Source organism: Rana temporaria, chromosome 9 (assembly GCF_905171775.1).
Source record: "Rana temporaria chromosome 9, aRanTem1.1, whole genome shotgun sequence".
NCBI lineage: Eukaryota > Metazoa > Chordata > Amphibia > Anura > Ranidae > Rana > Rana temporaria.
This window is the reverse complement of record NC_053497.1, coordinates 137299364-137312049: the sequence shown is the minus strand read 5'-3', so window position 1 is coordinate 137312049 and position 12686 is coordinate 137299364. Positions and strand designations below refer to the sequence as shown.

Sequence of the window (12686 nt, the reverse complement as noted above, 5' to 3'; positions counted from 1 at the left end):
AGCAAGATCTGCGAATATCTGGAGTTCTGATCCTTGGAACACTATCGGGGGGGTTCCCCTCAGCTTTTTCCATATCTTTTCTTTGTCTTCGTATAACTGAAATCTTATAATTACATCTCTAGTTCGATCAGTCTCTGCTCTTCTGGGGTTTCCCACTCTATGTACTCTTTCAATCTTGATTGGTTCCTCTAGTGCACATCCCATTAAGGGGTTAAATATCTTCTGTATTGTTGTTTTGAGCTCTTCTCCTTTCTCCTCTGGTATGGATCTTATTCTCAGGTTCTGTCTCCGACTTCTGTTCTCCTGGTCCTCCAATCGGTACATGGTAAGTCTCTGTTGTAGTTGTACCTGCTCAAAATGAGCCTTTAAGGTGTTGGACTCCCGCTCTTGCTTATCCGTCCTCTCTTCAACTGACTCTACTCTAGAGAGAAGGTGTCCCAAGTCTGTCCTTAGGGACTGTATCTCCCCTTTGATTGCGTTCTCTAATCTAGTCTCTAGTCTTAGAAACATCTCCTCCATTTCGTCCTTTGATGGAGTCTGTGAGGCTGACCGGGGGTCCTCCATCTTACTGGCTTCTGAGTCACTCTCTGTGCCTCCTTCTCTTAGTTCCATTGAAGTTTCTCTTGAGTCTCCATTTTGAGGCTTCTTGTTTTCCATCTTTTTTTCTTTATCCTTTTTTACCTGTTGCTGCTTTGCTCCTTGTGGTCGTGCAGTGTCGTCTTTAATCATGAACGATCTAATAGAGCTTGTAGTTGTTTTATCGCTTGGTGTCTTCGGGGGTCCCCCTTTAGTAGATCTATTTGCCATCCTGTGCATTTCTCCCCCCCTCCTTCTGATTCTCTTACCCAGCTCGTCCTCCTTTCTTTTCTGATCTGCTCCCTTCTTTTGGGTTTATCCCCTAGGCTTCTTTTTGTTCCTTTAGCCACTTATTTGGGAGCGGGTAGCTGTAGCTTTAGCGGGTTGGGGGGCGCAAATTTTTTTTTTTTTATCTCTGTATGTTTGGTATACGGGGTACTTCCCCCCCCCCCCTTCTCTCTCTCACCCTTTGCTTTGCCCGCCTCAGTCCCTCCACGTATGCTGTGTCGGTAAGCAGGGGTTGGTGCCCAGCCAACCGGCACGGGCCTCTAAAACAGACTAAGGAGGGGATAGCTTTACTTAAGGACTTATTTATATTTCTCCCCGCTGCACCAGGGCAGTTTTCCAGGTCAGGTCCTGTCACCATTCGAAAAAAAAAAAAAAAAAAAAAAAATTTAATTATCTTTCTCAGTCACTTCTCTTGAATAAGAGTTACTACCGTATATATATCACAATCTTCATGCGAGTGCCTTATTTGACCTATATTTGGGATCCAAAGAGTAAAAAAAAGATACAAGACAGATTGCAAGAGAAAAGGTCAGGAAAAAAAACACAAAAAAAAAAAAAAAAAAAAAAAGAGGCTTGTTGGACACAGTTCAAAGTTCACAGTTCACAAGAGGCTTTTAAATGTACAGTGTTGGTTCTCTTATACCCCATACAGGGAGATGAATTTTGTCCTTATATTTGATAGATTAATTATAGAGGTCATCTCCTTTTGACCCGTTCGCTACAATACAAGTCTTATCCCTTAAATCAGTGGTCTCAAAGTACCGGCCCGCGGGCCATTTGCGGCCCGCGGACCAGTTATAAATGGCCCTCAGGCAGGGTGGAAGTGAGGGGAGCAAAAAAAAAAAAAAAGGCCTAGTTAGACTTACCGGTGACGGTATTTCTAAGAGCCTTTCAGGACAACCTTGGAGAGAGAGCGCAGCTCCGCCTCTTCTGTAGGAAACACCCACAGGCTTTAAATCCCTCCTCTTCCACCATGGCTTCAGTTATTGTGTGGCCTCCGGCACTGGAAAACAAAGCACAGAGAACCACAACACCATGATAGATATATACTTTACTTTTTTATACACATTTAGGGAGGGAAATAGCGGTTGTCCTGAAAGGCTCTTAGAAATACCGTCACCGGTAAGTCTAACTAGGCCTTTCTCAAATCGCCTTTCAGGACAACCTTGGAGAGGATAACCAAGTAACTTACCCTAGGGTGGGACTACTGCCTGCAGTACCTTCCTGCCGAAGGCTTGATCTGCGGCCGACAGCAAGTCCAACCTGTAGTGCCGAATAAAAGTTGAGAAACTGGACCAAGTAGCAGCCTTACAGATCTGATCAGGCGTAGCACCGGCCCTTTCGGCCCAGGAAACTGCGGTTGACCTTGTAGAGTGAGCAGCGATCCCAGAAGGAGGAACTTCTCCTTTTGCTTGATAGGCTTCAGAAATTGCTTGTCTAAGCCATCTACCGAGCGTACTCTTAGAAGCTTTTTCCCCTTTACGGGAACCAGAGAATACCACAAAAAGAGCGTTTGATTTCCTGAACTCCTTGGTGACGGAAAGGAACTGTAACAGACATCTCCTTACATCCAGTGTATGGAAAGCTTCTTCTCCTGCATTAGCCGGAACTGAGGAAAATGTTGGTAGAATTATTTCTTGCGACCGATGGAAAGTTGAGGCCACTTTCGGTAGGAAGGCTGGATCCGTTTGAAGGACCACTCGGTCTGGCAAAACTCTAAGGAAGGGTTCCTTAATTGCTAGAGCTTGGAGCTCACTGATTCTCCTTGCTGATGTAATGGCAACTAAAAAAATTGTTTTGAGAACTAAACTTTTTAACGATGCACTCTGTAAAGGTTCAAACGGAGCTCCCGTGAGACCTTGCAAAACAATAGATAAGTCCCAACAAGGGAAAACTTTGAGGGCTATCGGTCTATTTCGAGCCAGAGCCCTAAAAAATCTAGAAATTAAAGTTTCTTTGGATAAAGATCTTTCAAGATAAACTGAGAGAGCCGCTACCTGTGTTTTCAGGGTGCTGGCGGCTAGACCTTTCTCCATTCCTTCATGGAGAAATTCCAGAACTGAAATAGTACTCTTGATTTCGAAACTTTTGGAAGAACACCAAGAGTTAAATTTCTTCCATACCTTGAGGTAGATGGACCTAGTTACCTCTTTTCTACTTGATAGTAGAGTTTTAACTACTTTATCAGAAAGTCCTTTAGATTTTAGAAGGTCTTCTTCAGAAACCAAGCAGTTAGATGTAGCCTGCTTGCTTCCGGATGGCACACAGAGCCCTGTGTCAATAGATCCTTCCTGTATGGTAATCTCCAGGGAGGTTTTGAGGCCAGGTTCAAAAGTGTTGCAAACCAAGGCCTTTTTGGCCAAAAAGGAGCGATCAGAAGCAAGTTGGTGTTCTCCTCCCTGAATTTCCTTAGGACCAGAGGGATTAGTGGAAAAGGGGGAAAGGCGTAACACAGCCGGTAATTCCATGGGTGTGCCAGGGCATCTATCCCCACTGCCTGATCCATTCTGTGAATTGAAAAGAATTCCTGGACCTTCGCATTTTGTTGACTTGAAAATAGGTCCACTTGGGGATGTCCCCATTCCTCCGATATTATATCGAACACCTCCTGGTTCAGACTCCATTCTGCTTCCACCACTCTTTTTCTGCTTAGCAGATCTGCTAGGAGATTTTGTGATCCCTTCAGGTGGACTGCCGATAGGGAGGCCACATTTATTTCCGCCCATGACAGAAGATGATTGGCTAAGTCCATGAGCCCTTGGCTCCTGGTTCCCCCTTGCTTTAGCACATAGATCACTGCTGTCGTATTGTCTGACAGAATCTGTACATGATGTCCTTTGACCTCCTGTTGAAAAGCTATCAGACCCAAATGAATGGCTTTCAATTCTCGCCAATTTGACGATTTTCTTGCCTCTATTTTTGACCACTTGCCTTGAGCGGTTTGACCCTCCAGGTGGGCTCCCCAACCCCAGGAGCTTGCGTCGGTTGTTAGACGCTTGTCCAGGGCAAAAAACCATGGGAGACCCTTCGTTAGATTGGAAGGGTCCCTCCACCACCATAGTGCTCGTTTCACTTTCGTAGAAAGTCTGAAACGCTTCTCGAACGGCACCTGGTGTGACCAGACCTGCAAGATGTTTTTCTGAAGTGGTCTGGAATGCAGTCTTGCCCACTGGACTGCCGGAATTGTAGCTGTAAGAAGGCCCAGAACTGACATAACTGTTCTGACTGGTACTGAAAGGTTCGTCTGGATCTGACCCACTGCTGAAAAGATTTTGTCTATCTTTTCCTGAGGCAGGAACACTTTTTGCACTACTGAGTTTAGGGTGTAGCCCAGAAACCTCATCTCCCGAGAGGGATCTAGATGCGATTTTTCTAAGTTCAAAATCCAACCTAGATTTTTGAGATGAGTCTGTGACGTTTGGAGGTTCGTCACAAGCTGATCCCTGGAATCTGCGAAGAATAATAGGTCGTCCAGGTATGGCACGACCGAGATCCCCCTCAGTTTTAGAGGCTCCAGGGCTTCCGCCATAATCTTTGTGAAAACTCTGGGGGAAGATGACAGGCCAAATGGTAGGGCCCTGAATTGGAGATGCCATACTGATGTTCCCAGATTGATGGCTAGGCGAAGGAACTTTTGGGAGGCTGGTGCTATTGGCACATGTAAATAGGCATCCCTTAGGTCCAGGGATGCCATGAAGCAACCTGGAGACAACAGTTTTGTGATGGAGTAAATTGTGTCCATACGGAAGTGTTTGTACCGTATTGATCTGTTCAGGATCTTTAGATTCAGAATCAACCGGTATTTGCCTGAAGGTTTTTTTACAAGAAATATATGGGAATAAAACCCCCGACCCTCCTGCTGTTTCGGGACCTGGACAATGACTTCTTGTTGAATCAGATCCTGTAAAAGGTTCATCATGGCCGAAGCCTTTTCTTGGTCTCTTGGAAGGGCTGTAATGTAAAACCTGCTTGGCGGACATTCCGAGAATTCCAGTTTGTAACCTTGTGAAATGATGTTCTTCACGAAAGGACTTGTGGATATTTGACTCCACTGAGGGAGAAAGGATGACAGTCTTCCCCCTACTGGAGTAGTTACGTCATTTGTCTTTAGGGTTTTGATCTGGAGGAGATCTGAAGAGAACCCCACCTCTTCCCCTACCCTTTTGAGGAATCCAACGTTTTTTGTTGACATCTTCTCTATTTTTGTAGGGTTGTTGAACAGCACGAAAATTCTTTTTAAACGTCTGTTTCTTCTTGGCTGGGAAAGCCTTCTTTTTATCGGCCGTTCTATCTAAGACTGTTTCCAGGTCTGGCCCAAAAAGAAAATCCCCTGAAAAAGGGATGCCACAAAGTTTAATCTTTGAGGCTGTATCCCCTGACCACGTTTTTAGCCAGACTGCACGCCTAGCTGAATTGACAAGTGCTGAGGATCTGGCTGCCATTTTAATTGATTCGGCTGATGCATCAGCCATGTATTTAATTGCATTAAGGATTAGAGGAAAGGAGTCTAAAAGGTCTTTCCTATGGGTGCCTGCTTCAATGTGGCCCTTCAGTTTCTCTACCCAGCATTCCAGGTTTCTTGCTACCACCGTGGAAGCCATGGCTGGTTTAAGGCTGGCGGATGCGGAGTCCCAAGCTTTTTTAAGGAGAGCATCTGCTCTTTTGTCCATCGCATCTTTCAAGACCCCCATGTCTTCAAAGGCCAGATCTGTCCTTCTAGAAACCTGTGAAAAGGCAGCATCCACTCTGGGTTTCTTATTCCAAACCTCAGTTTCTTTGTTTTCAAAGGGAAATCTTCTCTTAAGAGATTTAGGAAGGAAGGGACCTTTTTCCGGGTCTTTCCATTCTTTCTTAACTGTGTCAGATAACACTTTATGGACAGGAAAAACTCTATGTTTGGAGTCATCCATACCCTGGTACATTTTATCATGGACTGATAGTTGTACTCTTTCCTCCTGAATGTCAAGGGTAGTGTAGATTGCACCTAAAAGTTCATCCACATCCTCCAGGGATAATTTATATTTAGAGGTTCTGCCTGTATCCTCTTCTTCCTCTTCCTCAGAGTCTACAAGTGAGGGAAGAGTACTTGTCCCCTCATCCCCAGAGTCCACCACTACCGGCCTGGAGGTGGAAGCTCTTGGGCTTGCTGGTGGTTGCTGGGGCTCAGTATGGACCGCACTCTGCACTAGCATGGATTTCACTGAACTAAGTGAGTCTGAGAGTTCCTTGACAGATGAAAATAATTCTTTAATTTGCTGAGAAGATTCCTCTTCAACTATGTCTTTAATACATGATCTACACATGGCTTTCTGCCAAGAGTCTCTCAAAGGGTTTTTACAGGAAGGACATTTCCTTTGGCTTGGTGGATTTGCTGGTTTAGATTTACTAGCAGTTTTCTCCTGAAACGAGAAATTAAACTGACTTAAATCAAAGCTCTCTTAGCTAAGCAAGGGAAACCACCACCGTGCTAATACCACCACCAGAGTGAAAAAATGTCCCCTTTAAGAAGAAAGATAGAACATAGCAACCACCAGAGTTTCTGCTAGATGGCCCAGCATAGGCTTCCATCAGAGCAGAGCAGGCTCCCATAAGGAGGAAAACAACCAAACACAATAGAAAGCCCATAAGGATAAGAATAAAGGCACCAATGTACCCCTCTTACCTGGGCCTGACCGGTGCTGACGGCGCCTGCATCCGCCATCGCTGTAACTCTTTCCTCCATTGCAGAGAGACAGCTGTAGAGGAAAACGCTGGGCTTTTGAATTTCCCGGGCTCCGCGTCATCAGTAGGAGCCGGAAACGGAAGCGCCGGTCAGAGAACCCGCCCTCCAGTCCCTGCGTTCCAGGCGCCAGGAGCCACGAGCGCCACGCCTCCACAGGAAACGCCGCGTCGCCGGCGTGACGTCACCCGCCAGACCGGGACCCGGAACCGACATGCAGGACATGTTTCTTGAAAGAAACGGTACCTGCCCGACCACCGGGGTCAAAACCTGCGGACTCCGGGCACCAGACGCAGCGTCCCCTATGGATCCTAAAGCTCCCGTGAGCAGGCGAGACCAGAGGACTCCGGAGCATCCCCCCTTAAAGGTACAGCGGAGGAGCTGGGATGGTTCAGTCACCACCTTAAAAAAGGTAAAACAATGAGGGAAAAGCCTGTCTCCAGCCTTGGAGAGAACGCAGCTCCCTGGCTCCAACCTGATGCTTCCACCATGGCGGAGGAAACACAATAACTGAAGCCATGGTGGAAGAGGAGGGATTTAAAGCCTGTGGGTGTTTCCTACAGAAGAGGCGGAGCTGCGCTCTCTCTCCAAGGTTGTCCTGAAAGGCGATTTGAGAAAAAAAAAAATGTTTTTTTTTTTTTTTTGAGCTGGTGCCATCTGGTGGTGAGCCGTTGGTATTACAAGTTATTACCACCAGATGTGAGCTGGCGCCATCTGGTGGTGGCCGTTGGTATTACAAGTTAAGCATTACAAGTTAAACAGCAATTCTAATGTCATTTTACACTATTTTCACTGCCATCTTCTTCCCTCCAATTAGAATCCCCAAACATTATATATATTTTTTATCCTAACACCCTAGAGAATAAAATAGCGATCGTTGCAATACTTTCTGTTACGCCGTATTTGCGCAGCGGTCTTACAAGCGCACTTTTTTGGGAAAAAAATTACACTTTTTTTAATAAAAAAATAAGACAACAGTAAAGTTATCCCCATTTTTTTTAATATTATGAAAGATAATGTTACGCCGAGTAAATTCATACCCAACATGTCACGCTTCAAAATTGTGTCCGCTTGTGGAATGCCGACAAACTTTTTTACCCTTTAAAATCTTCATAGGCGACGTTTAAAAAAATCTACAGGTTGCATGTTTTAAGTTACAGAGGAGCTAGAATTATTGCTCTCACTCTACCAATCGTGGCGATACCTCACATGTGTGGTTTGAACACCGTTTACATATGCGGGCGCTGCTCACGTATGTGTTCGCTTCTGCGCGCAAGCTCGTCGGGACGGGGTGCGTTTTCTGGCTCCTAACTTTTTTAGCTGGCTCCTAGATTCCAAGCAAATTTGTCAAACCCTGACTTACACCAGTGCAGGTGGTAATAATGCGCTCGCTGACACCAGTGCTGGGGGTTAATAATGTTTTCGCTGACACCAGTACTGTTGTTTTTGAAGTTTGAAAGTTTGCATGCGGCCCCCCATGGCATATGAAAACTTGTCTTGTGGCCCTCAGGTAATTTAAGTTTGAGACCCCTGCCTTAAATCCTCTCACCATGTATTTCAGGTATCATATGCTTATGCAATCTTAGCGAAACCGTTCACATATGTCAGACTGCGCGTTGTTATTTAACCATATTTCAAATTTCTGTTGGTTTTCAGTGCAATACCGCGATAATTAATAGTAAGTAGTTCCACTCTTTACTTGGCTATTTTTACCAGCTTCTCCTGGTCCTCCTTTGCATCTCAATCAGTGTCTTCCCCCCTCCTTACCTCCAACCTTCCTATGCCGTTGGATTTCTATACTGTGGTTTTCTCTGGGCGGGCTGGCGTTACCATTTCTTGCCTTGACTTTGCTTTTCTGCTTATACATGCGGGGGGGGGGGGGGGGCTACACCTGCTGCCACGGGCTCCCCTGGATCCATCCACCAGCAATATAGCCCATCTCCTACCTTACTCCGTTCGTCCGTCCCCGTCCGTCACCGCACCTTGCCGACGGCTCTCCAGAGTCCTCCGGAGCCTAACTGCAGCTCCCGCCGCGGTGGTATCGGCGTGGGTTCCCTGGTATGCGGCGGTGTACGGCGCGTTTGTCAGCGTGTGCGGGCGGGCGATCCGTCCCTCTCGTCCGGCAATCCCATTGATCTCCACTCCCCCCACCTACGAGCGCGTCACGCTCTCACATGCGTGCGCACGGCATCCCGCCAAGTGCATGCTGCGGTGGATTTCTAAGCCCCAGACCGGTGAGATGGGGACCCGATATATCCTAGAGGGCGATCGCCGCCCTCCAGGTGAGGGGTCCTGTGTAAGTTCACCTTAGATTTTTCTGCAAAGGTGAACTTACCCTTTAGGCTGCTTTCACATTGGGCAGCGGAGGTGCGGTGACGGTATAGCTGCGCTATTTTTAGCGCCAATATACCATCGTATTTACCGCGATATTCGGGCGCTGGCGGTGAGGTTTTAACCCCCGCTAGCGGCCGAAAAGGGGTTAATACCGCCCGCAGTTTCCCATTGATTTCAATGGGAAGGCGCGGTATAGGAGCAGTAAACACCCCGCTCCTATACCACTCCAAAGATGCGGCTAGCACGACTTTTGGAGCGGTCCTGCTACCGCACCGCTTCAGTGTGAAAGCCTTCGGGCTTTCACATTGAAGCCTGCAGGGCAAGATTTATTCATGCGGTATAGCAGCGCTATTTTTAGCGCTGAACCGCATGAATAACGCCTCAATGTGAAAGGGGCCTTAGACAAGAATCCCATGCACCCAATACTGCATTAAATTTATCCAGAGTATCCCACAATCTACCTGTAAGGTGTTCCATCAATGCAATGGAAGTGCTGAGCAAGTGATCTCCTGTGATATGTGTACTACAACCAGAACAGAGTCTCAGCGCCACCTCTACAGGAGTCCGTCAGCTGAATAAATGTAAACCTTTACAACAAATTCTGAAGCAGCCAGAGATTGGGCCACTCTGGTATTTTATTTTCACTGTGCATATATGCACAAATAGGTTAAAAGGTAAAGCAAGGCTAAAAACTAAACACTAACTTTACCTTCCGTAATAAACCCGAATGTTTATCAAGGTGCAGCATATCAATTCTTAGATGTGATGGCTGTATTCGTTTTCATTAAATGGTGTATTGCATGCAGTTTATACTCACGCAGTCACTATAAGATTAGTTTTCTGCATTTTGAAAAAAAAAAAACCTGGTTGATCCTGCTGTTCGCCATCTCCCCCTTCTGTCCAAATCCCTAATTCAGCTAGGGATTTTGCACAGCAGTGCTGGCAGCTCTGCACATGCTCAGTTTTCAGTGAGTTTCTATGCCGAGCATTTCCTCCCTATCACATATGAGCAGCCCATGTGACTATAGAGTCACCCATGTGGGCGTATGCATAAAATGACAGCCCACTCCCTCCATCCTCCTCCATTCCCACTAACCAGAGATACACAAGGGGGGGGGGGGCAGGATATTACATGAAGATTAATGAAAGCTTCTCCTCCCTCTTAGTCTAAAACACAGGCTGGAGAGGAGTGACACAGCCTGTGACTGTCAAAAATCCCCCACATCATGTTATTGTCAAAAAATAATAAAAGATTTGACTATATAACACAATTTAAAACATAACGTTTAGTGAGATATATATATATATATATATATATATATATATATTTTTTTTTTTTTTTTTTTTTTGTTTTACATCGGTATTCCAAAGGCATTTTTTTTTTTAAACATGTGACCAGCAGCAGAGGATTAGATGCTCCTCCTGCCACCGTTTCACTGCAGACAGGCTGGCAAAGAGCTGGGTCATGTGACAGCTCTATATATCAATTAGCAAAAAAGTTATTTTTTAATCAAATAATTTACAGGGCCATAATCCACATACAGAAATAGAAGAGACAATTTAAATTAAACAGTGTGCTTAGTGTCACTTTAACAATTATCCATGGCTTACAATGGTCAGTTTTTATTCACTTATGTAGAAACCCATTTAAATCCCTCCCCCCCCTCCGGTGACACAGGTATTTGTACCACTTCTGGGTCTGATCCCCGCGGGGAATCCAGCCTGTGACGTCACACCCCCCCCCCCGCTGTCTTCTGGGAAACACTGTTCCCAGAAGAGAGAGCGGGGACCAGTGACGGCACGCCGCCATCCTCGCGCATGCGCAGTAGGGAATCGGGCAGTGAAGCAGTCAGGCTTCACTTCCTGATTCCCTCACCGAGGATGGCGGCGGAAGCAGCCGAGGACCAAGCGATTGCTCTGCCTCGGCTGCTGACTTCGCGGGCACGCTGGACAGGTAACTGTCCCTTTTTTTAAAAGTCAGCAGGTGCCGTATTTGTAGCTGCCGACTTTCAAAAAAATCGGCGGAACCTCCGCTTTAAAAAGTGTTGGCTGGAGTCTGGCTTCAAATTGCTAGTGTACCTATATCTGCTGGTGCATCTAAAAACATTACCCTCCCTCCAGACTGACAGTGCTGCTGTCTAAAAGTGGTGCGTTGGTCCTTTATCCAGAGTGTTGGCACTCTAACACAGGAGTTCTACTGGCTAGGGTCACCAGGTGAAAACAGAGGGCAAAGGCCAAAAATAATGCAGCCACCACATCTAATGGCTGGTAAGCTGCAATAAATTACATTCTTGGTTTTGGGTTTAATACCGGTTTAAGACTGCCTAATAGTATAGATTTGCTTGTTATTCTTAGAATCGGTACACTTACCTCAAGGTTGAAGGGATACGGATCGCTGCTTTCTTTAGGACAACTGTGGAAGTACAAGCTGTATAGACCCTCCAAAGAGTTTGCAGTCACATTAAAAGCAAACTAGAAAGTAAATTGGAAAAAAAAAAAAAAAAAAAAAGAAGATGGTATTGTCAATTTAAAACATGTTTATGTACTCACTATAAATTAACTATGAGCAGACATACTGTAAATACACCATTTTAAACACAGCTGGTATATACACCTGAATTTGCAATTTCCTCCTTTTGAGGACAATTATTAGGATTGCCAGCCAATCGCTCTCATGGACACGTTACAGTAGTAACCCCAGTTTGCTGCAGTTTCTCCACACTTTAAAATCAGTAGATAGGAGTACATTGATTTCACCTATTTTCTCCAAAGTATGCATGAAGGTATAAACCTCTTCTGTGCAGCAGCCCCTCCTAACACCTAAACTTGATCTTGCAAAAATGTAGCCACCCTCTCTTGCTTGCTCCCGAGATGGACAATGGACTATGGGACTCGTAATTTGCATAGCGCACTGCACATGAACACATTGTGCACTGCTTATTCTAAACAAATGGAAGTATGGGAGAAAAAGGGCAGCAGTGGTGTAGTGGTTAGTGATTTCCCTGAGCAACAAAAGGGCCGCTGGATTCAAATCCCAAAACACTACCTGCCTGGAGTTTGCACGTCTACCCGTGTCTGCGTTGGTTTTCTTTGGGTACTCCATTTTTTTTCCCCCACACTTCAAAGACATGATGGTAGGTTAATTGGATCCGGTCTAAATTAACCCTAGTATGTGTATGTATGAATGTGAGATCGGGACCTTAGATTGTAAGCTCCTTGAGGGCAGGGACTGACGTGAATCTGCAAAGTGTAAGTAAAGCACTGCGTAAATTGACGGCGCTATACAAGTACTTGAAATAAATAAAATGAGAGGTTCTGGAGCTCACCGAGTTGATTACAATTACAGTAGATTGGAGAGGAAATTAGGGAAATTCTGCAATCTGGAACAGAGTAAACAAAAACTATTCCCCTAACTAGTACTATAAGTGCTTTAAGGGGATATTAAAAAAATATATATATTTTTTTTTTAAACAACAAACATGTTCTACTTACCCCGCTCTTTGCGGTGGCTTTGCACAGAGAAGCCCAGATCCTCCGCTTCGAGTCCCCCCCGCCGATGCTCCTGGCCCCTCCCCTCCTGCCTAGTGCCACCATAGCAAGGAGGCATCCAAGCAGGTTCGCTTCCTAGACGCTGCTCTGTGTGTCTCCACACACACACACACACACACACACACTCGGCCCCACCCCTGCTTTCTCCTCATTGGCTGTGGCAAAGAGTAGTGGGAGCCAATGTCTACCACTGCTGTCACAGCCCATGAGGAGGGAGAGA

The 12686-nt window shown here is 45.8% G+C and overlaps 1 protein-coding gene across 5 annotated transcripts in view; it reads right to left on the bottom strand.

Moving 5' to 3' along the window:
- GPR107 (G protein-coupled receptor 107) overlaps positions 1–12686 on the bottom strand; it is a 156075-nt gene that overhangs the window by 102921 nt on the left and 40468 nt on the right. For all 5 annotated transcript variants that reach the window (XM_040324639.1, XM_040324640.1, XM_040324641.1 and 2 more), the window contains exon 8: positions 11288–11389. In XM_040324639.1, coding sequence (XP_040180573.1) covers positions 11288–11389 — 102 coding nt within the window. The remainder of the gene's footprint in view (positions 1–11287; positions 11390–12686) is intronic.